This window comes from Neophocaena asiaeorientalis, unplaced genomic scaffold, assembly GCF_003031525.2.
Source record: "Neophocaena asiaeorientalis asiaeorientalis breed wild unplaced genomic scaffold, Neophocaena_asiaeorientalis_V1.1 scaffold524, whole genome shotgun sequence".
NCBI lineage: Eukaryota > Metazoa > Chordata > Mammalia > Artiodactyla > Phocoenidae > Neophocaena > Neophocaena asiaeorientalis.
In genome coordinates, this window is record NW_020172144.1 from 851,552 (window position 1) to 879,323 (window position 27,772).

The following is a 27,772-nucleotide window of genomic DNA, read 5'->3' on the forward strand; positions in this document are numbered from 1 at the left end:
AAAAGGGAAAGCCAAAAAAATGAGAGGCCCGCGTACCAAAAAAAAAAAAAAAAAAAAAAAAATTAAGATGTAGAATTTTTTAAAGAATGATGAGTAAAATGTTTGGAGTTCTGGTGTTTCTACGTTGCTATCCAGGGAGAACTCCCCACAAATTATTTCTAATTCCTAATGAATATGGCAGATGTGTTTTTTTGTTGTTGTTGTTGTTTTTATGGTACGCGGGCCTCTCACTGTTGTGGCCTCTCCCGTTGCGGAGCACAGGCTCCGGATGCGCAGGCGCAGCGGCCATGGCTCACGGGCCCAGCTATGGCAGATGTTTTTAATGGAAGACTATAAGCAGTCTTTATATCTAAGGCAATACTTTTTCTCAAACATCCCTTACCAAATTGCTCTTGTAAAATCAATTGTCCTTTTGTTTGCCCACGTTTATTTCTGCTTCCAAATACAGAAGACAGTAAACAGCTTCATTAAGAAACAGGAAGAATCTTGTGAGTCAATTTATGATCCAAATTCCAAAGGCAGAAATATCAGCCATGGCAATGCCAGTGAGTACCTTCACCTGGATGGCAAACAAGGGGGGGACACACCTTGGCTGGCTGGGCGTGGGATTCCCACAGGTGTGCCAAGCCATGGAACAGCTTCAGCCTCCAGGTTCAGCCAGAAATCCATCTAAGACTTTGTCAAGCACATCCCTCTAGAATTTGGGGTCAAAGATTGGGCTCCTTAAGACTTGCAGGCTTGCAAGGAGTTTAGAGACCACCAACTCCCTCCTCTCGGTTTACAAAAGAGGAACAAAGCACAGGTGACTCGCCCAAAGCCACAGTTCTAATTAGTGCCAGAGGCGGGACTGCCCCTCAACATCTGGGACGGTAGACAGCCTCCAATGCCTACCGGCCACCCACCCTGTATTTGTTTCTCTCACCCTCTCTCTCGTCCTCCCTCCTACTGCTCCCATCTATGTTATTCCTCCCCCTTCTATCCCCACACTGCCTGGCTTGGTGGAAACAAGTGATGCTCCAGTTCACAGCTGTGGGCCCACAGGGAAGACGTTCAAGGCCACCTCTTCAGCCGCCGTGCTCAGGATCAAGACATCCCTCTAGGAAAAGCCACACAACCGAACCAGGCAAGTGATTATTTTTCATTAGACAATGGCAGTTACTAGTCGTCTACCTGAATTCAACTGTGTATTTTCTGTATAATTCTTTGGTTAGATAGCTCAATAGCTTTTGGTTGTTGGTGGTGGTGGTGATGGTTTCTAATCAGTTAATAAGTACGTCTCCCACAGCTGCATGAAACCACCAGGTAGATGGGGCAGGGAGTAGGGAAGTAGTGATTACAGCTCTAAAGAAAGCAACCACTATAAATAAGATGATCGTGTTTCATGGGAAAGTATAGCTGCTCATCACCGCTAATGAAAAGATGGAATTACTTCATAGAAAAATCTCAAGCCCTATAAATTCCTATGTTATCTTAGAAGAAATCCTCAGTTAGCAACTACAAATCCCAGACATCACTCAGATTAGATAAAGAATTATTCAACCTTTACATTTTTCACCCCTATGGTGGCAAAGTAGACTTAAATTGATTACTCTCAGTTCATGCTTTAAAAATCAAAACATTTTGCGTGTAAGAACTAGCAAAGATTTTTAACACATGCTGTGTGGAGAACTAAAACTTTTAACGAGAACTTTTTGTGGCCAGCGACAACATTGAGCTTAAACTCCATTCAGCAGAAAAGATGAATAAAAGTAGCCCATCAGCTGTTAGTCTATAACACTTAAGATATATTTCGATATAGTTCTGCTTAGCAAAAGAACTTACTCTACTCCAGAGCCTTCGGAAATGTTCACCTATAGAGCAGCATAAGGATACCGACTCTTTCTACACAAGCGTTTACGAGAATACTCTCTACCCAGGGCAGCTCCAGCTCCGAGAGCAGGAATATGTGCAGGAAATAGTGCTTGGTGGGGGGAGAGTGTCTTTATTTCCAGACTTCTCCACAGGGCCTGGGCGGAATCGATGCGATAGGATCAGCAAAGTATAACTGCAAAGAAAACTGTCTGAGAAAGATAAAACTGGATCGGGAGGCAGATAAGCCCAAATTCCCAATGTCGCTCAGATCCGCACACTGCATGTGCAGTCACTGGGGCACGTCTGCTCTCCCACACTCGCCGGAGTAGAACTGCAAAGTTCGGTGTGTGCAGTGCTCCCTGGGGGGCCTCTGAGAGGGGCAGGGCTTAAAGGGGGGATTTCCATCTGTGACAGAGAATCTCAACCCATATTCATGGCATCTCAACTAAAAGGAGTAGCTATTTTCATCAACCGAGTTCTCCTGGCTCTGTGGAGCCACCCTACAAATGAATAAATAAGTAGGAGATGCTTTATTCATTTGGAGGTGAGGAAATGGGAAAGGAGACGAGCTTAATGGTTCCACCTTCTCTGACAACTGCTTTTCTGTTTTGGTGTCAGATCACTGACAAAAGGAAAAAGAAAGAGAGAGAGGGAGAGAGAAAGAGAGAAGAAGAAAGAAGAAAGGAAGGGAAGAGAGAGAGGGAAAGGAAGGAATTGTCATAAAATTCAACTTCCTGTGGGGCATCCTTGGAATAAAACAGAAAGTGATGGTTGGATACCATCTCACAATTTCACCAGCTCCTCACAGCAACCCCGGCAGGGCCCCAACATTACCCCCATTGTATAAATTTATTTTATTTACTTATTTCTGGCTGTGATGGGTCTTCATTGCTGCACGCGGGCTTTCTCTAGTTGCAGCGAGCGGGGGCTACTCTTCGTTGCAGTGCGCGGGCTTCTCATTGTGGTGGCTTCTCTTGTTGCGGAGCACAGGCTCTAGGTGCATGGGCTTCAGTAGTTGTGGCACACGGGCTCAGTAGTTGTGGCTTGCAGGCTCAGTAGTTGTGGCGCACGGGCTTAGTTGCTCTGCGGCATGTGGGATCTTCCCGGACCAGGGCTTGAACCCATGGCCCCTGCATTGGCAGGCAGGTTCTTAACCACTCACCACCAGGGAAGCCCACCCCCATTGTAAAGGTGAGAATAACCAGGTTCAGAAAGGCTAAGTGACTTGCCCAAGGTCACACACTCGGTGATGCAGCCTAGTTTTGCACCCAAGTTGTTGGCCCCAGATCTTCATGTTTTAAGGTCATAAGAGCCTCAGAAAATGAATCTCTCTTAACCTCTCATTGTCTTCAACAACTTTGAGCTGCCTCAGATGTCCTCACCTCTCCATCACTCCTGGACACACTGTCATTGCTTGCCTTTCTCTAGGGTGCCAGAAACTTCTAACAAAGATCCCCAGTGACCTCCTATTTACTGATTCAGTGGAAACCTCAGTCCTTACCTCCTTAATCTGTCCAAGGTATCTGACCTTTCATCACCCCTACCTTCTCAAGCTCACCCCTCCCTCCGTTTCCATGATACCACTTTTTCTTATTTTCCTCCCCCTTTTCTGGTCTCTCCTTGAATTGTCTTCCTGACTCCTCAAGGCTGCCTGTCCCTTCAATGTCAATGGGTCCCACAGCTCCACACTTCACCGTCTGTCACTCTACACGTCCTTCGGGGAGAGCTCACCTCATCTGTGGATTCCACCACCTTCCTCATGCTGACATTTCCCAGATCCATGGCTCCAGCTCTGAATCCACTCTAGAGCCCCACTGGACCCCACTGGAACATTCCATCTCAAGCTCTAGAGAACCCAAACCAATATTAGGATTCACACCCATCCTTGAAAATCAGACCCACCATAACAAAAACCCCCTCTCTGCCTGTATTCTCCATCTCAATTAACGGCTGCAGCACCCTCACACTTGCCCTAGCCAGAAATCTTCATCCTCTCGCTCCTGCCCCATTTCTCAGCTGCCAGCCGCCATGGGTTTTCTATGTACAAAATCCGTCAGGGCCAGGCTGCCTCTTCATTTGCACTGCTACTGCCTCAGTTAGGTCTGCACCATCTTTCACTGAGGCCACGGCGAGGGGTCTCTCCACTGAACTCCATGATACGTAACTCTTCGAATCCAGTTTCTCTCTCCCTATCAGAGCAATCTTTCTTAAATGAATATCTGATCACTTCACTCCCTTCCTGAAAGCCCTTCAATGGCCACCCAGACTATAGGATAATATCCAGATTCTTTAGCCTACGAGGCCCTTCGTCCTCTCCCTGCCACCTCCCCAGCCTGTCACTCACCCATGCACACACTGCACTATGTCGGCAACGCACCACTGCAGTTCCCCCAGGATACTGAGTGTGCATAACCTCTTTGTGCCCTAATGCTCACCATTCTCTCTGCCCGGAATGTTCACATGCTGAACTCCTACTCACTCTTCCAAAGCCAGCCCGAGCCTCACCTCTCTTTGCTTCCTAGCAGCCTCCACAGCCCATGGTCCAGCATTTAATATGCTGCACCCTAACTCTTTGGTTCTTTGTCTCTAACACTAGACTGGGAGTTGCTCCGGGGCAGGAATTTTTAGTCTTTTTCATATCTTGGTTATAATGTGGCATAGTACCATAGATGGTACATGAGTGGGAATCAAAAATGCTTATGGCATACGAATATGAAAGCAAAAACAATAAATAAAATATTAGCAAACTGAATCCAGCAGCATATTTAAAAAAATACATCATGACCAAGTAGGGTTTATTATGGGAATGCAAGGATGGTTCATTATTAGGAAAGCAATGATAATAATTCACAATATTAATAGATCTAAGGAGAAAAATCATATGATCATCTCCCTAAATACTGAAAAGACCTTGGCAAAATATAACACCCATTCCTGATGAAAAACAGTAAATAAAATAGGAACTGATGGATACTTCCCTAACTTTTAAAAATATATATAGACCTCAGTCCAAAAGCCAAGATCTTACTTAGTGAGAAAAACTGTACATATGCCCACCATACATTACCACTTAACATTGTGTTGGAGGCATAAATCAACGTAACAAGAGAAAACTATCAGGAATAAAATTAGCAAAGGAGAGGAGTGATGCTATCTCTATTTGTAGAAGATAAATCCTTTTGAAAATCCAAGAGTACCAATTTAAAAACTAATGAATACAGTAATACAATTTAATAATAGGATATAAGATATATATGTAAGACATATATAATATCCTTCTTATATATTAACAATTATCAATTAGAAGAAATAATGGAAGATAAGAGCTCCTTTATAATAGCAACAAAAAGTATTTTTAATGCCTAAAAATAAATTTAACAAGAAATAAAGCCTCTACAAGAAAAACCTTTAAAATTGCTGAAAAGTAGATGTGTTCAAATGGAAAGACATTCCATGTTCTTGGGAAGGAGTCAACATCATAAAGATGCCAAATATCCCTCAGGTTAATGTATAAGTTTAACATGGTCCCAATTTTAAAAAATTTTATGGAGTTAGGCAAGTTGATTCTAAAGTTCATATGGGAAAATAGTCTGGAAGAATAACCAGGAAACTACTAGAAAGGAAAGGCATTGTTTGGGAAAGAGAGAGAGCCAACATTACCAAGTACTAAAACATGCTCCAAAGCTTCTGTAACTAAAATAGTATGGAATTGGTATGTGAAAAGACAGATAAATGGGACATAACAGAAGGTCCAGAAGTAGACCCAAGTACTGAAAATCTGGTTTATGATAATGGTTATTTCAAATCAATGGGGGAAAGATGAATGTTTTAATAAAGGGTTTGGGGACAACTGGATAGACATTTAGAAAAAGATAAAATTGATCTATACCTCTCATTATACACCAAAATAATCTCCCAATGGATCAGAGATCTAACTATTAGAAAGGAAACCTTACAAATATTCAAGGAAAACATAGGTGAACTTCTTTAAAACCTGGAAAAGGTGGACAGACAACCTTTCTAACCATAATTCAAAATCTAATTTTCTTAGATGGGTTCTAGAGCATCCCAAAGGCAACGGGAAGCAGGATGATGACTACAAACTGATTCACTATTCTAATTAATATTTCAAAAGCAATTTAGGAATAGAGATATATTGCCAGTCCTTTTGCACCTACACAAATATACTTTTAAGACATTTCTGATTGGTGCATTTGAGTCTGAAAGATCAACGGGAGCCCACCCTAAACAGTGCTTCTTTGCCACAATAAGACCACACAGGAGATTTTTTTTAAAAAAGGAAAGATTTTTATGATCAGCCAGTGACTCAAGATACGGGTAAAAAGGAAATTAGTTTTGCATTCCTGAAAAGAGACTGGAAACCCTCACAGACACCCGCGTGCACGTGGTCTCTGCACCAGTCTCTGCGGGGATGAAACAGAGTGGAGTCTGGCAGCCCTGCTGACGTGGCGCAGAAGGTCTAGCTAAAGAACATGTCCTCTCAGACAGTCTCCACGGGTCCCTAGGGCAGGGCTTTTCAGAAAGGGTTGACAACAGCCTCAGCCAAGTGAATATAAATATAAGGAAGTTCCTTTGCCCCCTCTAATACATTCCAGCCAAGCAAATTACTCAGCTCAGGGTCCTGACCACCTCACATATTTTCCCCCCATCCTGAAAGTGAAGTTACCAAGAAAAATAACCACAACCTTCTCCCTCAAGCAAGGGTCTCCACTCAGGCAGTTATACTAATAGTGTAATACCCTCAATGGCTTTGGAGGGGGAGAAGCATCCTTGGATTTCTCTGTTCCTTGCATCTTTACTCATGCTTCCTTTTGTGACCTGAACCACATCAATCACCTGGAATTCCAGGGTAAAGAAAAGAAATTGGGTTCATCTTCATTTTGCTACATGAGAGTTTATGAATGTATGTAAGTGTGTGTGTATATATCAGTACAGTGCCTAGCACATTCTAAGGATGATAATTGTTAGCCACTTGTAATCATCATTGTTATTACCATCACCATTATTATTAGCTGATGAATGGTTCAGTTTGATCTGTGATATAATGCCAAAGAGCAACTGATGTTGCCTATTTTATTGACTTAATCCTTCTAAATGCCGACAAATTACCAGGCTCAGCCATTTAAAAATCACATTTCTAATGCAATAATACTATCTGCGATGAGTGTGGAAGAAATTACTACAGGCCAGGGATTTTTACAAAGTGAATTAAATCACTATAAAAACTGACCATGGGACTTCTCTGGTGACGCAGTGGTTAAGAATCCGCCTGCCAATGCAGGGGACATGGGTTTGAGCCCTGGTCTGGGAAGATCCCCATGCCCAGAGCAACTAAGCCTGTGCGCCACAACTACTGAGCCCACGTGCCACAACTACTGAAGCCCATGCGCCTAGAGCCCATGCTCCGCAACAAGAGAAGCCGCTGCAATGACAAACGCAGGCACTGCAACGAAGAGTAGCCCCCGCTCGCCACAACTAGAGAAAGCCCAAGCGCAGCAACGAAGACCCAAAGCAGCCAAAAATAAAAAATATATATACAATAAAAAAATTTTTTTTAATTAAAAAATAAAACTGGAGCTTTCCTCCACTGTTGAGCCCTGGTGTGGTGGTGAAAAAGAAATGCTAGAAGAAGGTGGAATCAGGGAGATGCCCTTCCACCAGGGAACTAAGGCTCTTGAGAAGTCTGTTTTGCTGGAAAGTAAGCCTCTGTTATGGAAAACACTTTCAGCATATTTCAAAATGGTTACTTTCCTCTCTTCCTGCAAGAGTTAGACCCTGAAGTCAGTAGGGCCATCGGCAAGGAGAAATAAACACAAATTTGGGGAAGCAAGGAAAAACTTGAACCAGTAAGGATGTGCTGGAACCCACAAGGATAGCCTAGAACCCTCCTCAGTCTCTCAATACCTAGACATCTTCACCTTCAGTGATAGAGATGTTCCACAGGACAGGATGGTGCCCTTCATCATGAAGCAAAACATACACCTGGTCCAGTAGTTGGACGGTCTTAAGAAATCCATCAGGAAGTAGAGGAGCCTAGTTGCTGCCTCATACCAATGGCAGAAGAGACAATTATGTGATGAGCTATAATCTTTCATGCCCTGCACTGACTCTTCAAGATTCAAAGAAGAATGTGTCTGCTGCTTCACTTCCATCTTCAACGTCTCAAACTATCTCTGTTCCCTTCCCTACAGGGAGGAGAATTCTGGGAAATGTAGTTGACTCAATACAAATCCACAATAGTATCCACAATAGAATGTTTAAAGCCATATGATGCTAGTATTGGCTATTCACAGTAGATTGAAGTCAGAGTTGAAGTAGTGTCCATGAGACCACCAGTTCTACTTGGATTTGAGTCTTTAACTGCAGGGAGTTTAGGGGTTCTGAAGTAAAGGTCAGTGTGTGGGAGAATAGTGCTAGTGGGAAGGTTAGGATAGTGGCTAATAAATAACCTATCCGTGACCACAAACTTAACAACTCATATGACTATGTTATTAGCACACATAACAGTTCAACCAATACTTTTTGGATGAAGGATGAATGAACGTCCCAGTGATCCTGGTGTTTAATAGAATAAGTGTCTTTCCTGTTCATTGCATCTTCCAACTAATTTTTACACCTTTCTCCTTTTAAACTCCTAATTTAATATACTGTTTCTAATGTACTTGACATTGTTTTTAAATTAACTTATATCTTGTGGTGAATGTACTTTTCAAAAATTCTCCAGATCACAAACTCAGTGATAATTATTTGAATGTATTTGTTTACTCAGTAAGTATTTCAAATAGATTAAAATATCAGGGAGATGTGAGGAATCTGAAAATACTTAGTGCTTTAACTTGATTATATATATGAACTAAACTAATACGTTAGTGTTTGATTTGTTCATTTTATGCTAATTTCTGTTTACATAATTTTGTAAAAAATTTTAAAAATCAGTATTTGTTACATACCAAAATAATTTTACATTCTCTAACTTATATTTTTAAGATTAAAATTTATAATTTTGTCATTTTATGTAAGATACAAATTTTACATCTATAAACTCACAAAATATTTATATAATAAATAACCATGTGTTTCTTCTATTCAGATGAATGTCCCAATTCAGTGCTTATATAATTTAATGTTTTGTGATAGTAGCCTAAATATTGTTTTTTCTAAATTCTGAGTTTGATATTTATACTATATAAAATCAAAAGATAAAATTTTCTCAGGAGGAAGCTAAAGTTGATTTGACCCTTAAATCTCATTTTCTTCCTAAAACTCTAGAGAGTCTAGTTCATTAAAAGTTAAAAAAAAAAAAAAAACTGACCCTGTTGGTTCACAATTAAAAGTCTGGTAGAGTGAAATGCGATTATGCCATAGCTTACTAAGCCTTAAAGAAGATATTACTGCTCATATGTCTCTACTGGGAGTGTTTTTATAATACCTAAAATGTTTGAGAAATGTTTCAATGATAAATGCTACTGGACTTTTTCATTACCGATATTATCTATTAGCTGATCCCTTATCTAAAATATTTCCGAAATGGAAAAGATTCAAATGAAGCTTTCTGAAAACAGCCATGTGTTCATAAAAAGATTTCCAATAGACTTTTCTCATAATTGATAAGTACTTAAAATTCAGTATCTATTTATAAAGAGTCTTACATTGGCTTCTAGGGGATCTTTTAAATGGAGTTATTTTTTCATACCCCTGTTTTTGAACTGAAAAAATATGGGGAAAAAAAAAAATATATATGTGTATATATATATTCCCAAGTCTAGACTTACTTGGGCCCTGGCTATTTAGAGTCTACGTTTGGTGTTCTTAAACCCCCTGACACATTCCTTTCTTTCATCTCTGTGATTCCTGGCCACTCTTCTCAGTATGTCTGGCTAATCTTCCTGACATTTCTGGGGCATAAATGGACCCAGAATATGTGACCAGGGAAAAATTCAGCTAGGAATGTAGTTCTGTACTGTTTTTTATATAAAAGATTTTCTTTTATTGATATGGAAATGAATAGATATCTGATAACCTTCTGCCAACCTGGAACATTTCTACTTACCCCAGGGAGTTCTTTGGGGCTGATGTTTCATAGGGCTTACACTGTCAATTCAAAAGTTCTGTAACAGATCTCGAAATGATCTAGGATAGCCCCAAAATGGGAGATTCGTTCCTTGGCCCGCATTTCTGGCTCCGTGCCTTGACTGTGTATAAAACAGGAAAGATGCTCTGGCCAATGGATATGAAATGGTTTTATATTTACACAGTGGGACACTACAATGGGTAAAAGGCCTGATTTCACTTAAAATCCCAACACTTTACAAAACCACATTCTTTCCTTTTATCTGACCACTTCCACTTACTAGCCCTAGAAAAGAAATGATATAAACCCAATAAGTACTTTTTTTTACTGACTGAAGTTATAAGTCAATCCAAGTGGTTTACAGTCTGTCACCAGGCAAAAATCTTGACTCACTCAGGTGAGTTGCTGTTTGAAAGGTGGGATCCAGAGCATCATTAAGAGTTATGTGAGCTCACAGTTGTCTCTTCTACATTCCTCAGTCTGTTTCATTCCTAAATCTGCCTTTATTCTCTATCTCTTCCAAATCCATTATCATCTTTCTCTATGAGTTCCCCCCAAATCTGTATCTCTTCCCATTTCCTGCCTCAGTCAACATTACCCCACCCACCCAGTTACCTAAGCTAGAAACCTCCGAGCCGTGTAGCCTTCTGCCATGAAGTCTCATTCTCCAGTGGACACATGACTAGTACTGAGAGTGTTCAGAACTGGGTGGTCCCGCCTCAGGCCACTAGAGCCACTGTCTTAACTCCTGGAACCAGTCCGACTCCCCTGCATGGGCCCGCCAGCACTTTACCTCCCCTCCTTAACCAACTGTTTCAGAGACAAAACTGGGGGAATTCAACAGTGCTGGCTACCTACCAGTGGGCATGATGTGAGAATTCATATGGCAAAATGATATTTGGGAAATGTACTGATGAAATCAGAAACTGAAAGTGGATAACATTTTGCAAGAAAAGCCCTAAATTCTGTAAAACATAAATCCCATAGAATCTTGTCTAGTTAATAATCATAAACCTCCACATCTTGGACTTCCCTGGTGGTCCAGTGGTTAAGACTCCACGCTTCCACTGCAGGGGGTGCGGGTTCGATCCCTGGTCAGGGAAGTTCCGCGGTGTGGCAAAAAAAAATAAAATAAAAGATAAACCTTCACCTCTTTCTCTAAAGAATGGAAGCACTTTTCAAGCCTCATCTAAAATATTTTTTTTGACATTCTAATCATTTAAAAGATCCTCTAGGGTCTGAATCATTTTTTCCTTAGTGTATTAATGGGAAAGTTAAAATACAGAGGAAAACTGATTTACTCACTGTCAAAAAATAAATCGGTGGTGGAGAAAGAACTAAAACCAAATCCCCCCTAAAATTATAAGGTTCCTGGATGTACCATTCTGCCTTTGACTTTTAAACGCCTGCCGAGGAGACTTTTAAACGCCTGCTGAGGAGACTTTTAATACCACCTCACAGAATGTAATACTCTATGTAAGAAAAGAGTCCCCAAATACAGCTAAGCATCTTAAGTGAATTACAAAGATGATTTTTGCTAATTACCTCTCAAAAACATGCCTTTATCTTCCAGACCCTTACTCCTCAGGGCAAACTACATGTTGGAGTCACAATGACCTCTCTTGTTCTAATGAAACTTAACTCCTTCTGTGCCTGAGGGCTACGGAGGTCCACAGTTTGCTCATAAATCTGGCTCAGGGAAGAATAAAGGCCTTGTGTTGGAGTTACGTGGGCCTCCATCCATGGTGCTTGAGAGAACACAACATTTGTTTGGTTAAAATGCTGCAAACTTTAAAAAAAAATGCTGCAAACTTTAAAGGTGTAATGGAAATATTACCTGAGGGTACCAATACTTAAAAAAGAAAAAAACCCTAAAATTATTATTCCCAGAGACAGGCAGAGGATTTGTAGTTAAAATCGTGGCCCCATACCTTATTACTAACAGTGAGGTCATCTGAACAACCCTTGTTTCTGGCTAAGTCTTATGTTCTCCCCTGCACCACATGTCATGTTTCACTGTGCTACATCGCATCTTAAACTCCAGGCAAATTCATGTGTGCACTTCAAGTGACCCCATGTGACTGTCCCCAAGACTGACAGCTCTTCTCTAGATGTGCCTGGATCACTTTAAATTGGTGTAGAGCACTGAGGTTCCCCAGATCCAACGTTTCCTCTGGAGCCATCACTCTGATAATATAATCAGTTTCCCAGCATCACTTTTATTTCATCACATAAATAAAATTGCCAAATATATCAAGCTGCCTCCTATTGCACTGTGAATGAATTTTCCAGGCTGCTTCAACAAAGCCAAAAATCTACTTTGTCACATGACTCCACAAAACATGATGGATGCATTTAAGTTTCAACATTTGTTTCTTCTTCCTATAGATTTCCTTTCCTCCCTCCACTTTTATGAAAAGAGTATATTTTAATTTACCTTGGCACACACGGAGCATTCAACAACACAAAGAAGTTACTGTAAGAACAGGTCCACAAGAATGTTCTAGAATAAATTGGTAGGCTGCAACTTACTAGGATTGCCAAAAATATATCTTTAAGAACCAAAGTTCTTGGGCTTCCCTGGTGGCGCAGTGGTTGAGAGTCTGCCTGCCAATGCAGGGGACACGGGTTCGTGCCCTGGTCTGGGAGGATCCCACATGCCGTGCAGCAACTAGGCCCGTGAGCCACCACTACTGAGCCTGCGCGTCTGGAGCCTGTGCTCCGCAACAAGAGAGGCCGCGATAGTGAGAGGCCTGTGCACCGTGATGAAGAGTGGCCCCCGCTCGCTGCAACTAGAGAAAGCCCTCGAGCGGAAACAAAGACCCAACACAGCCTAAAATTAATTAATTTTTTTAAAAAAAGACTTAAATTAAAAAAAAAAAGAACCAAAGTTCTTCAAAATTTATCAGCTGGTGTAGTCTGGTTATACAGACATACAGCATCCCACACTCTTCCTCTGTAGCACTCACCGCAAATGGAAACAAATTATGAATTGTGCATCTTGTGGTTAATGTCTGTATCCTCCATTAGAATATAAGCTCCATGTGGACAAGGGCTGTGTGTACCTGTTATTTTATTGCTGTGCCTAACACAGTTCCTTGAGTGTAATAGGTAATCAAATAATATTGATAAACAATCACAAGAGTAAATAAATCTGTGAGTGAAAAGAGTGTTAAATCGGAAGATATGGCATGCAAGAGTGAAATAAGCTTTTAGAGTCCCTGAGATTTACTTTTAGGGGTGTCCTGACAGATTTATTATGAAACTACGAAAATGGCATACTGACAACAATCTACAAGTTAATTATTCTTGAGATAAATTCGGAATTCATAAAACCAAGTCTCTTGGTGGCAATTTTCCACATTTAAAATTTTACAACTCCTGCGGGTATCTGTTTAATTTAACCCTTGCGTATGAAAAGATCAATGTGTGTATATTTGGATAAGCAGAAACGGCAAGCAGATGCAGCTATTCCTAGACTCCACTACTCAAAATCACATTTCACTTCAAAAGTCACAGAAGTATAAACCAGAAAGTGCCACTGACCAGGGTCAGAATTCTCTACAGCAATTCACGCTGTTTTCTTGATATTCCTCTCTAAGCACTGATAAAAAACTCTTTGAAGTGAAAGAGTAAATATTATCATTTGATAGTACTTAGACCGAACAGTGCAAATACAACTGCATTGTGTTCCACTCTGGGGACACACACAACGCTGGCAGGGGTGCCATGGAGGAATCAACGTGCTCAGCACTGGTGCAGGCAGGAGGGGGCCCCGCTCAAAGAACTACTCACCCCTTAATCTTCCTCTGAGGTTAGGGGGAAATGCTGACTTTCCAATATGTGTTTCTGTTTTGGTAGCCCTGGGAAGGAAGGCTCGCGAATAGGCAATGGGAAATGCCAACTCCTAATTATCAGCCCGCTTTTACTACTCCCTCCGACATTTTTGTAAATGATCACGGATGGGGGTGGGGAGAAAAATCTAAGGAGTCGCCCCGGTAGGGGGTCGCGGAAAGGAAAGAATCCCAGTAGCTGGTGTCAGCGTGTCCCCGGCCTGCGAGGCGGCAAAGGCCTGTGGACGCGCGGGAAGAGGGTCTCGGGTGAAGGCAGCACCGCGCGGGACCAGCGGGATGGATGGGCGAGTCCTGGGGGCACAGAAAGGGCACTCTGAGGAGTGGAGGGCAGCAGGAAGAATAACCTGGGCAGCCCCGGTGGGCGGCGAGGCCTGGAACCGCGTACGCACCATCCAAGCACTGCGCCCGGGGAAGGTCTGGCGGGGGAGACGCGCAGGGTCGCCTCCGAGGCCGGGAGCTGACCCGGCTCGGCCAACGCCTTCTCCGGAACCGAGCAGCGCAGAGCGCTGCAGGTCCCCCGATCCACGGCCGCGGCGAGGCGCGCAGCTGTTGCCCGCCCAGCCCTGTCCCCGGCGGCGCTCACCTTGCCGGGAAAGGGCCCCGGGAGGAGCAGCTTCAGAGCCTGCCTCTTCAGCTCCACCAGGCGGGCGTTGCAATTCTCGCACCAGACGCCGCGGTCCGATCCGGGGGAGGAGCCGCCGCCGCTGCCCGAGCCCGGGGAGCCCGTGCCGAAACCTGGCGAGCCGCCCAGGGAGCCAGGCGAGCTGGTGCCAATGCCCGGGGAGGCGGGGCCCGGGGAGCCCGTGAAGGAGCTCGGGGACGAGGTGCCCGAGCCGGGGGACGGCGTCCCCGACGAGCCAAGCGCCGAGCCCGCGCCCTCGGGAGTGGGGCGGCTCCCGGCGCGCGACTCTTCGTATGCTTTCCGGTACCAGCTTTCCGGGGAGAAGGGCGCCGCGGGCTTGGTGGGCGAGCAGACTTCATTCACCTGCGGGGGAGACACACGGTGTCAGGGGCCGCAGGGCGGCTGGCTCCCGCGCCTCTGCCCAGGGCCGCCCTCCCGCCTGCCCGGGGACCTGCGCGCCACCGAGGACCCGGCCAAGCGCCCACGGGCTCACGTTAGGGGCCGCTCTGAGCCCTGCGGCCAAATCTGCCTCCCTATGTCTGGTTAATTGTGTTTAAGTGAATCCCCGTCGCCCGGGTGACCCCTGCACCGGTTCCCAGGAGGCGGCGGACTCCTCTGGTTTGGAGGAGAGGGGCTCACTCGCTCAGGGGATTTCGATGATTTCTGCAGAGGAACCCACGGATTCAGCTCCCCGCGCTTTTGAATCCGGCACCCACCCCAGCAGGAGCTCACTTTTAAGATCCTGGACGACGGGGGGCGGGGAGGGGGGGTTATGACTTTTGGATTTTTATTCATTCAGGGCAAGGCCCTCCGGATCTTGAAGGTAAATGAAAGATTCTCCCGCCTCCAGGAAAACGGTCCCTTAAGAACAGCAGAGAAATCGTGGGAAACCCTCCCTTTCGGCTTAACTCTGCTTAGAAGTGCAGGAATGCTGCAAAAGTTAGGGATGCGGGGAAGAGAAGGAACGAGAGGGCTGCAAAAATTCCGAGGGCAAGGCGAGTGCGCTGGCGTCGTTGCTGGCGGACCCGCCTCCGCGCGCGCACGCCGGCTGGCCCAGCTGAGGCGCCTCAGCAGCGGGAGGAGAGCTCGGGGCCACCCTGCCCTGGCTGCACGTTACCCGGAAAGGGGAACCCTGGCCGGGAAGAGTCCGGTAACGCGTCTCCGCATTATACCCATCACAACTTACCCCGTATTTCTTGCCCCTGGTGGAGACTGCAAGCCTCTCTTTATTCCCAGCTACCGAATTCATGGTGGCTTTTCCAGAGGAGAGTGTCTAAATGTTCCACCAACGCTACATCCAAAAGGTCTTCCAACCCAGAAGGGTGTCCAGTTGTAGGGGGCTGTCTCTTGGCCCTCAAGGTTTCTTAACTGAAGGGGGCGGGGAGATAAAAGCAGATGGACCTCATAAGTAACAGCACTAATTTGCGGGAGGGTTGCAATGCCTGGTTTATTCTTCTCTTCAAATAATGCGTTTCCTCCTCTTCTGCCTTCTCCAACCACACGTTCTCTTTTCACGGTCACATCCAGATAATTGGCGTTCTCCTCAGCCTAGTGAGTCCGTTTTCCTCCACGAGGGAAAAGACGAGTACAATCGGGGCACACGGCAGCTGCAGACAAGGTGGGCGGGCCCCCGCCTCGCCTCCGCCGGCGAGCCGGCTCTGGGAACTTGTCTCCTTCGCGGAGCTTGGTAACTGAGTTCAAAGAAATTCTCCCAAAATATAAAGATCCAGATCGGGGAGGAGCCTCGGCGTGTTGGGGAGCCAATATCCGCCGGCCCGCTTTGCCTGACAGTTGCGCGAGGGCAGAGAGGGGCGGCGGCGTGGCCCGGCCGGCGGGGCGCCCCGGCCGGCGTCTGCGGTCAGGGCGCGCGTGTGCGCCGGGGCGCAGCGCGGAGCCTCGCGAACAGCGGCCCCTCCGGGGAGCCCGCCGCCTGGCTGCAGCCGCCGCGCCTGCCGGGATCCATTTTATGTTGCGGCGCTCCTGCCTGACATTGCGAGGCCGAGAGCCGGGGGAGGGGGTCGTAAATCTCGCCTGTTGCGGGGAAGTTGCTGGTGAGTGGCCCGGATCCAGGGCTCTAATGAAATAACACTGCGCGAGCCTGGAGCTGGGGGCAGCGCCGAGCGAGCGCGACCGGACAGAAATGCGCCCGAGCCTCCCCGCCCCCAAGTTCTTTCTCTTCCTGGCAAGGCTTGCAGTTCTGCCTTTGAAACGCCGTGTAAGAGGGATTGAGTCACAAACAAGTCCACAAATATGCCGGGTCCTCCCCCCGGCCTTTGTTCTCCTAGACCTGCCCTGCAAACCTTTTCTGGAATTGCCCTACCAAGCCCGGCCGGCCAGGGGGCCACCCTCCCGAGCGCAGCGGGAGAACAGGTCCTTCGCCCCCGCCCGCCCGCGACCCAGTGTGTGCTGTGCCTAGCCGCCCAGGGCTGGGCCGCGCGGAGCCCGGGGAGCAAAGGGCCGCCGCCGGGCAGGGAAACTGAGGGACTCGCCGCGCGGCACACGCTCGGCGCAGACGGCGCGGGCCTGGAAGGGGGTGTGTGCAAGCTGGCCTTGGCCTCGCCTTGGCCGGGGGTCCCCTCGGCATCCCCCTTCCTGCTCTTCCAGCGCGCAGGGCCCGCCGTGTCCCGGGAGAACCCAGTCATCGCCCTCTCCAGTCCCCCTCCGCCCCCGGCGCAGCGCCTGGAGCGCAGGAAGCCGGCATTTGCCGGGCTCCACACGTAGCTGCTCCGGGGTGTCATTTTTCATCTCCCGGGAGGACATTTCTTCTGGTGAGCCCGCAGGTCTGTCTGTTTTGTTGTGACCTTTAATTAACACCCCGCGAGACGCCTCTTGAAAGGACCAGCCCCGTGCGGTGATCACGTGAGGTGTAATGGCATCTCCGCGCCCGGGAGGGACCTGGCCTGGGGGCATGCGAGGGCGCAAAGGACGCCTGGGGCTTTCCAGCTTCTAGCTTCCCTCTGAGATATGGAGGGGCAGGAAGACAATATCCTGGGGTGCTGGAGCCCTGTGGCAACGCCGCCCCACACCTGCTTTCCTCAGGGAAAATTCCTTCCGCGCATCCCTCGCACTGCCCTCCGCCCACCCCTTCCCGCCGCAGCCCTTGCGTGGGAATGTTTCACAGGCACTAAAGCGAGGTAAGAAGGTTAAAATGTAGATGTCGAAAACAGTGTGGAAGTTTCCATTACGTTCCTACTTCCCATTTAAAAGTGATCATATCAAGAGAAGACCTTAGGGGTCAGGTACACCTCCGGGCAACACCAGCCAGCTTCCATCCCCATCTGTATTCCGCGGAGATGCTGCGAAAATAGCATAGCCATTAGCTACGCACCGCTCATCTGCCGAAAAGCAGCGTGTGGCCAGGTGAAATATAGAAGCCAGTGAGCCGAGGGTGGGGAAGGAGTGGTGTCGAGGAAGAGTATTGGGGAGCTGGGAAATTCACCTTGGAGACAGAGGAGACCCGAGGTGGTCTGATTTGCATCCCAAAGTAGCTGGGGCTCCAAAGCGTGTTTGGTGAGCTCGGAGCGCCCTCTGTCGATCAAAGTTTACAACCAGAAGCCCCGCAAGACAGTTTGATTTGATGCTTTAAAAAAATGGATGTGAAATTTACATACCGTGAAACGCACAATTTTAAGTGTACAATTCTCAGAATTTTGATAACTGCACACTCCCAGGTAAGCCACCACCACAATCAAGTTATATATTTCCATCGCCCCAGAAAGTTCTTACCTTCCTCTTCCCAGGTGATCCCCATCCCTGGTACACAATCACAGCTCTGATTTCTATCACCATAAATTAGTTTTACCTGACCTTGAACTTTTTATCGGTAAAGTCCATGCAGCGTGTATTCTTTCGTGTTTGGCTTTTGTTGCTTAACGTGAGGTTTTTGAGCTTCATATTGTTGCTAATATCGATCTGTTTTCTGTGTGTACTCTGTTTTTCATTCCTGTCTCTTCTGCCTTCTTTTTGTCAATTGATTTTTTTTTCAGTTATTCCGCTTTCATCCCTCTATTAGCCTTTTAGCTGTAAGGATTATAATATGCATCTTTAACTTGGGCTACTTAAGAGTTAACTTTGTGCCACTTCACCTAAAATGTAAGAAACTTGCAACAGGATAATTCCATTTTGCCTCCCTCCTTTGTGCTACTATTTGATGTATTTTATATCTACATACATTGTAAAACCCATAATACAGTCTTCTCAATTTTACTTTAAACAATTTGTTGTCTTCTAGTGAAACTAGTACATTTTAAATATGTGGGTTTTTTTATATTTACCCAATTTTATCATTTGGGGGACTCCATTTTTTTCCTGTAGAGCCAACTTTCCAGCTGGGTCATTTCCCTTCAGACTGAAGAACTTCCTTTAGCATTTCTTATACTGAGGGTCTCTGGGCAACAAATTCTCTCAGCTTCTGCTTATCTGAAAATGTCTTTGTTTCACTTTGGAGCTTGAAGAATAGTTTAACTGGATGCAGAGTTTTTGGTTGACAGTTATTTTTCTTTCCACCCTTTCAAGATGTTCATTGCCTTCAGCTTAGAAGCCTTCCTTGCTTCTGATCAGAGGCCAGCATTAATTCTTATGGGAATTCCCCTATGTGTAATGTGTCCTTTTTCTCTGGATGCTTTGAAGATTTTCTCTTTACCATTGGTTTTCAGCAGTTTGGCTATGATGCTCCTGGATGTGGGTCTCTCTGTATTTATCCTGCTTAGGGTTTGCTGAATTTCTAGGACCTATAACTTGTAAGTTTTTCACCAAGTTTGGGGAAATTTCAGACATTATTTATGGAATTTTTTCTGTCTTTTCTCTCCTTCTGGGACTCCAATTACATGTATATTATGACACTATTTGAATTGTCCCACCAGTTACTGAGGCTCTGTTAATTATTTCAATCTTTACCCATTTATTCTTCGGACTGGATACTTTCTATTGACCCTTTATTAAGTTCACTGACCCTTACTTCTGCTATCTCCAATCTCTGTCAAGCCTATCCAATGAACTCTTCATTTCAGATACTGTACTTTTCAATATGTACATACATAGTTTCCCTTTCTCTGCTTCTTTTTCCTTTAAATCTGTGAACATGGTTATAATGAGAGCTTTAAATTTCTTGCCTGCTAATTCCAACATCTGGCTCACTTGGGGGTCCCTTTCTATTAAGTGATTTTTCTCTTGACTCTGAATCACATCTTTCAGTTTCTTTTTATATTCACTAAATTTTAACTGTATGCTGAATATTGTGGCTATGACATCATAGAGATGTTAGATTCTATTATCTTCCTTTGAAAAGTACTGAGTTTGTTCTAGTAGACAGTTAAGTTAGTGGTGGGTCACCTTAAACTTGTAGAGGCTTGGCTTTATACTTTGTTAGAGCAATTAGTTCTGTTTAGTTTTCACCCTTAGTCCTGGGACTTGTTCTTTACCCCTAAAGTATGGCCCTTCTAGGGTTTTTTTGGAAAGTCTAAAGTGCTTACCGGGCCCCTCTAACTAGGGACTTCAACTCCAAGCTCTGCTCCCCTGCAGTGATAGCAGCTGAAATCTCTGCTCCACTCTTTCAGCTTCTAGATGCTCTTTCCCCTGGACTTCTTGTAGCTCTTCCACGTAGGCAAAATTCAAAACTACCCACCAAGGATTTGCGGGAAATGAAATGTGGATTTTAGAGCTGCCTCACTTTGACTCTCTCCTTTCTGGGATTTTTCTCCTTCCTTTCCAGCTACAGCCCTAAACTCCGCCACGTAACGCCTCTAACCAATAAGACTGGCTTTCACCTTGAGTTATAGCCACTGTGCCCAGCAGACTGGAAAAACCCATGTAACCCTTGTTTCAAGGATTGAATCCTTGAATCCCCTCCAGTCTCTGCCTGCTTTTGGCCACTCTCCAGTGCCTTGAAATATGTTTTTGTTGTTGTTGTTATCCAGCTTGTAATTGTTTTCTTTTGGAAATTTAATTGTATATAAAGCACTCCCTAATTTTAGCTTAACGGTGGCTTTTTCAAGTTGACCTTAGGTTTTTAGAATTCTTGTAGTTTTTATTTTGTGAGTTAGCAGCCTAAAGAGTTAGTCTCTAAAGAAACTAGCTATAATTTTGTTTTCTATCTAACTGAAGTTTTTTAATGATGCAGCCCAAGCCCCCACTGATAGATAGACAGAAATCTCTAGATCTATGTAGGCATGCGTCAGTTCAGTTCCAGACCACCGCAATAAAGCAAATATTGCAATAAAGTGAGTCACGCGAAGTTTTGGTTTCTTAGTACATATAAAAATTACCTTTACACTATACTGTAGTCTATTAAGTGTGCAGTAGCATGTTTAAAAAACGTACATACCTTAATTTATAAAAATACTGCTAAAAATGTATCATCTGACAATGCAGGGTTACAAACCTTCAACTTGTAAAATACAAACAAACAAAAAACATTGTATGTGAAGCACAGTAAAATTAGGTGTGCTTGTATATTTGACAGTGTTAATGGAATTACTTCAAGATTTAGGTTAAAAAAAAACCACTCATTTTATGAATGAAAAAATTACATACTGGCTTCCAAAAACCCAGAGCTTCTATTAACACAAATTTATTTACTCCATTGATACCCCTGGGTGAAAAACAGTATCTCCCTGCTATATTCATAAGTACAAAGTGCAAAAAAAAAAAGTTAAGGTCCATTACCTGGCTAAGAATGAAATTCTTATTCCATATTCCTTGTTGCTTACTTATTAAACAGATGTAACTTCTTTGGGAGTGTTTCATGGGACTTTCATATTTTCAGAAAATGCAATTTAGCTTTCTCATTATTTATACCTCAGGGGTGAGTAGCTAATACATTTTATAGCTAAAATATATTATGTCACCATGTTTTTGAAAGCCTAAAAGTATAAATCAGAAATAAAAAACCCAAATCAGGCTGGCAACTTCTAATTGCTAAGCAGAGGGCAGACTATGATAGATTTCACTCCTCTTTAATATTTTTCTTTTGAATAATTTCCACGTTGGTTCAGGCACCAACATGCCAACGGAGCCAGTGGAGTGCATGTGCCAGAGGCGCCTGCATTTCTCCTTGAAAGAGAATCAAAGCAGCTTACACCGTCCATGTGGTATCTTGATGAATATGCAAACAATATTTGCATATGATCTACTGGTGTTCTGGGGAACCATATGACCATGTGTGGGCTGCCAAAGAGTCATCAGCAAGCTGGTAACTTTAATTTGTGTACTTGGCCACTGCAAGAGAAGGGTTGTTATCCTGCAAGCTAAGGAAGGCTTTCCACTCTTAGATGATCATTTCAATCATTAATCGTTTTATGCTCATGAATTCCTTTCATGCTAAATTCCAAGTTTGATTCCTGTCCAAAGTTCAGACAGTTCAGAAAATAAAGGTATAGAAAGAGAAAGGGTGTGAACCAAATTTGTGTGGCTAGAGGTTTTTTTTGTTTGGTTTATGGGTGCGGGGGGGGAGAAAAGACTAATTATTAAAAACAGAGAGGAAGCTCAGACAATGAGAGCTCGCCCACTGACACTGGGCACCAGGTGTGATGACTACGGACTGTGCTGCCGCTTACCACAAGAAGGAGCCTGCTTTGGGGAGGGGTCACAGCATTCTATGCGTCACTGTTTGTAACAGTGAAGGAAGAGAAACAACTTACATGTGTATCAGTAGGGGATAGGTTTAATAACTAACTTACAGTAGTCAGATGGTGGAATACCATGCAGCCATTAAAAATGTTTTCATAAAAGAATAATTTTTTGGAAAAAATGGAAAGATGTTGATGATATCATAGTTTTAAGTATTTTAAAAGGTTAAGTATGTACAGTAAAATGATAATTCAGTGAAACCAAAAGAAAATTATATATGCAACAGAAAAAAGACTAGAATCTAACATCAAAATATTGAGTATAACAGCTCTTTCTGGGAGTTTCCAATTCTATGTTTTCTGAGAGAACTTTAACATCATTATTATTATTATTATAAGTAAAGTTACTAAAATATAAAAAGGAAATTAAAGAAAGTTTCAATTTTTTTTTTTTTTTTTTTTAATGGTTCACGGGCCCAGCCGCTCCACGGCATGTGGGATCCACCAGGACCGGGGCACAAACCCGCGTCCCCTGCATCGGCAGGCGGACTCCCAACCACTGCGCCATCAGGGAAGCCCAAGTTTCAAGTTTTAGAAAAGGGATCACAAGGAGCTAGAAGGTAAAGGAGGTGGGTGCCCCATGAACATCCATGGCCATAAGTGTTCACATACATACACACACACACACACACACACACACACACACACACAGACACACAGACACACATACACGTACCTGTATCCCTAGACAAAGCCAGGATACAAAAACAAACAACAAAAACAAAAAAACCACCATAGCTGGAGAGAGAGATGGGTAGAGAATATTCGTGATTAAAAATAAATATTTTGGGACTTCCCTGGTGGCACAGTGGTTAAGAATCTGCCTGCCAATGCAGGGGACATGGGTTTGAGCCCTGGTCCGGGAAGATCCCACATGCCGCGGAGCAACTAAGCCCGTGTGCCACAACTACTGAGCCTGTACTCTAGGGCCCGTGAGCCACAACTACTGAGCTCACGTGCCACAACTACTGAAGCCCACGTGCCTAGAGCCTGTGCTCCTCAACAAGACAAGCCACCACAATGAGAAGCTCACGCACCACAACGAAGAGTAGCCCCCGCTCGCCACAACTAGATAAAAGCCCGCACACAGCAACGAAGACCCAATGCAGCCAAAAATAAATAAATAAATAAAATTTTAAAAAATAAATATTTTACAACAAAATAAGACTTCAGATTGCTTTACCAAAAAAAAGAAAAAAATAATCATACATCATTTATGTTTTACAACTTACTAAATTTGGAGTTAGGAATATAAGAGGGGGACCCCAGAACCCTTTAGAGGTGAGGTGGCTTGCCCAAGACAGAGATCCAGCTGGGGGAGCACCAGGGAAGAAATACAGGCCCTTCTTTGGTCCCCAACCAGGAGCCACACACAGTCGCAGGATCAGAGGTGCAGCACATGTTGGTGACAGGTGAGACTTTAAAAGGCTGTGAAGGGACTTCCCTGGTGGTGCAGTGGTTAAGAATCCACCTGCCAATGCAAGAGACACAGGTTCAATCCCTGGTCCAGGAAGATCCCACATGCCGTGGAGCAACTAAGCCCATGCACCACAACTACTGAGCCTGTGCTCTAAAGCCCATGAGCCACAGCTACTGAGCCCGTGTGCCACAACTACTGAAGCCTGTGCACCTAGAGCCCATGCTCTGCAACAAGAAAAGCCACCGCAATGAGAGGCTCGCGCACTGCAACAAAGAGTAGCCCCCGCTCACTGCAACTAGATAAAAGCCCACACGCAGCAACGAAGACCCAATGCAGCCAAAAATAAATGAATAAATAAATAAAAGCCTGTGAAGTCCAGGACATAAAGTAAAACAGAACCACTGCCTATCTATTTGATGACTGTTCTGATGAACTTGTAACAGAGCTGGAGCAGAATATCATTATGTGTTGGGTGCTGGGAAACATTTTTATTGAAAAGTTCTGAAACAGCACTCAGTTTAGAGGCAGGCCAGGTCAGCAGGATAAAGGAAACAAGGAGTCAGCGTAGTCAGAGAAAGGTGGGAGAGTCCCCCAGGAGGAGTCAGTGAGGGGACCCTTGGGAAAGTGGCTTGACTGGGCCTTGCAGGGTGGGTCAGAGACTAGGGAGGGTAGGAAAGACATCAGACAAGAGACCAGCACCCAGAAGGAAAGGGCAGGGAGGTCACAAGTGAGCTATTTTTCAAGAACTCAGAGTGCCTGTGGGAGTATGGAGAGAGGGAATCACATCGTGTAATAGTTTGAATGTCAAGTTTAGGAGCTTGAACTTCAGGCAGTGGAGAACACTGAGGGGTTTCGAGTAAGTGAGGAACGGTGCCTAGGCCACACATAACATTAATCAGGTAGCACTTTGTAAAAAAAAGTACATGGAAGCAGGCATACCAGTTAGGAGGTAAAAGGTGATGGGAGGTGTTAGAATTCAATAATTAGGAAACAAACAACCTAAAGACAAAAGATGTGGACAGTGTTTCATCAAAGCTATATAAATGGCTAATAAACCACATGAAACAATGCTTAACATCCTTAGTCATTATGGAAATGAAAGTGAAAAACCACAATGAGATACCACTTCATACTCACTGGAATGAGTATAATCACAAAGGCAGACAATAACAACTCTTGCTGACGATATGGAGGAATGGGAGCCCTCGTACAATTGCCGGGGGGATGTAAAATGATGCGGCCACTTTGGGAAAGGGTTTGGCAGTTTCTCAAAAAGTTAAGTATAAAATTATTGTATGGGGCTTCCCTGGTGGCGCAGTGGTTGAGAGTCCGCCTGCCGATGCAGGGGACACGGGTTCGTGCCCTGGTCCGGGAAGATCCCACATGCCGCGGAGCGGCTGGGCCCGTGAGCCATGGCCGCTGAGCCTGCACGTCCAGAGCCTGTGCTCCGCAACGGGAGAGGCCGCAGCAGTGGGAGGCCCGCGTACCGCAAAAAAAAAAAAGAAAAGAAAAGAAAAAAATTAATTATTGTATTACCCATCAATTCCACTCCTGAGTATCTACCCAAGAGAAATAAAAACATACACCCACACAAAGACTGGCATACAGAAGTTCATAGCGGAATTATTCATAATAGCCGAAATGTAGAGACAACCTAAATGTCCATCAATTGGTGAAGGGATAGAAAAATGTAATATATCCATACAATGGAATATTATTTAGCAATAAAAGGGAAGGAAGTGTTGATACATGCTACAATGTGGATGGACCTCAAAAGCATTGGGCTAAGTGAAAGACACCAGACATGAGAAATCATATATCTTATGATTCCATTTATGTGAAATTTTCAGAAAAGGCAAATCTCTAGAGACAGAAAGCAGACTAGTGGTTGCCTGGGGCTGGGGTTAGGAACAGGGATTAACTGTGGGCATGAGGGATCTTATTGGAGTGATGAAAATGTTCTGAAACTGATTTATGGGGATAGCTGCGCTACTCAGTAAATTTATCAAGAAAAAGTGCACTTGTGTAAGGTGAATTTTATTATATGTAAAATATATCTCACTAAAGCTGTTTTTAAAAAGTGATGGGAGCGACTTCCTTGGTGGTCCAGTGGTTAAGAATCCGCCTTCCAATGCAGGGAACGCGGGTTTGATCTCCGCTCGGGGAATGAAGATCCCACATGCCACGGGGCTACCGTGTGCTCTAGAGCCCACAGCTAAGACCTGATGCAGCCAAATAAATAAATATTAAGCATTAACTGTTAGACAAAAAGTGATGGGAGAGGTAAAATGGGATGGAAATGAGGGATTCGTTTCAGGGCTATCAGCACTCAATCAGCTAGGCTTAGAGACCAAACGAATGGAAGGAGGACACTTGAGGAGTCAAGGGTGATTTTCAGGCATGTGAGCTGAAACAGCATTTTCGACAGCAAGGAAAACGGGAGGAATATGATGTGTTTGATTTAGAAAAGATATAGCCACCGTAATCCAATTGCATTTTCCCTCTGAAGCAAAATTCCCAGAGAGAGGGTTGACCTGTGTGCCCACTTCAGGAATTCTGGCAGCTCCAGCTGGAATCCCATAGGGTCTCTCTTCACATTGACCAGCACTGAGAAGAACGTCAAGAGACCCTGGCTGACCGCTGGTGGGAATAGAAGAGCCATGAAAAAAACTGAGAACAGGTGCTTAAGAAGAAGAGTTGTGATATTAGGATCTCTGTAAGGGACTGCCAGATGAGGGTCACTGTGGCCGGGAGGAGGGGGTGAGCGAGCATCGGCAGGGGCAGCAGTGGCTGGAAGCAGGTGCTGGGAATGAGCTTCACGGTCAGCCACAGGAGGTGATGGGCAGAGAGGCACACACAGCCCAGGGGAGGGCTTCACAGCCCATGGTGGAGGACAGGTACCATATGAGGATCCTGCTTGAGGGAGAGAGGCACTTGCAGGAGATATGGGATTCCACAAGTTCCTCCAATGAGAGCTTAGAATCAAGACCAATTTTTCTAACCAGTCCTGTTGTTGTCCACACCCTAGATGGTCATCTCCCAGCTATGTGTTGCCTGAGCCCCCGGGCACCAGCCTGAGGAGCCCCTGGTCCTCTGAACTGCTGAAGCCTCCACTTTCACTGCAGCAATGCCCTCGGTTGCCCCCCACCCGCCTTGATCTCACCAGCTCTACGAGATCTGCCATCACACATCTGCATCACCAAAGACACCCTCTCTGTTCTATACCTGCTAGAAGATCAATAGTTCTGATCTACTTGCATTTGCCCCATTCAACTCATGAGTTGGAAATGCAGTGTGATGGATGGATGGATGGATAGATGGATGAATGGATAGATGGATGGATGGAGACATGACTTTGAAAAAAAAGAGTGATCAGGTGAGAGTAACTGGACAACAGATGCTCCTTGGTGGGGAAGCAGTGGCAGCCCACACTGTTTCTTATAAAAATGTTGTGAATGAGATCAAGCTGTGATCCTTCCTGCTACTTTTCTAATATAAAAACAACCCACAGGATTTAAATGTAAAGCCTCTATTAAAAGCAAAACACAGATAAGTGTCAGAGAATTCAGGAATTATGGTTTCCACAGCAACGTTCACGTGGCCATCCAACTACTATTAAATAAATGAAATTAAGCGTTTCTATTGCCCTTGACATTCAGCCATATGCTAAGCTATCCCTTTATTGGTTTCTAATTCCTTGCAGCCACCTGTGCAAGAGGCAGCCTTCTCAGTCCCACATTAAGGATGAGGAAACCAAGTCCCAGGAGAATAATAGTAATGTGCCCGGAGAATCCGTGGCCCTCTGACTAACTGGCTAATCGGACTGTCCACGGAACAGCAGGCAGCAGGGTGAAATGTCAGTCCCAGGGCTGCCTGGAGTACACGAGGAAGACCAGTCATCAGTTAATGCCTCCTGCACGCTGCGTCCTGCTAGTGCGCTTTTTCAGGCCCCTGACAATGAGGACAGAGCCACAGGCAACTAAAGAAGCAATAAGAAAACCCAGAGGCCTCAGTGTTCCTAGTGGAGGGGATACGAAGAAATATTGTGTAGCCTCGGTTCAATGGGTCTCTCATATGACCAGCTTCACTCCCTGTCGAGAACTCTGAACGTATACTAAAGAAAGAAAAATATTCCTCCAGTGGTTCAGAAGAATGAGAGGCAATAAACACCTAGGTCTTACAGAGCAGAAGCCAAGCCTAGCACACAAGATTGCCTTTGGAGAGTTCCACTTGTTTGACAGATGAAGAGACCCCACAAGACGTGACAGGTAATTACCTTGAAAAAGCTTTTACTGAAGCCAATCCTAG

The 27,772-nt window shown here is 44.8% G+C and overlaps 1 protein-coding gene across 1 annotated transcript in view; it reads right to left on the reverse strand.

Annotated features, from left to right (window-relative positions):
* Positions 1-15,812, reverse strand: part of KIF26B (kinesin family member 26B) — a 475,672-nt gene extending 459,860 nt beyond the window's left edge. The window contains 2 exon segments of the mRNA XM_024754522.1: positions 14,381-14,782; positions 15,606-15,812. Of these exon segments, the coding sequence (XP_024610290.1) occupies positions 14,381-14,782; positions 15,606-15,668 (465 nt within the window). The 5' untranslated portion in view covers positions 15,669-15,812.
* Between the last annotated feature and the right edge of the window lie 11,960 nt (positions 15,813-27,772).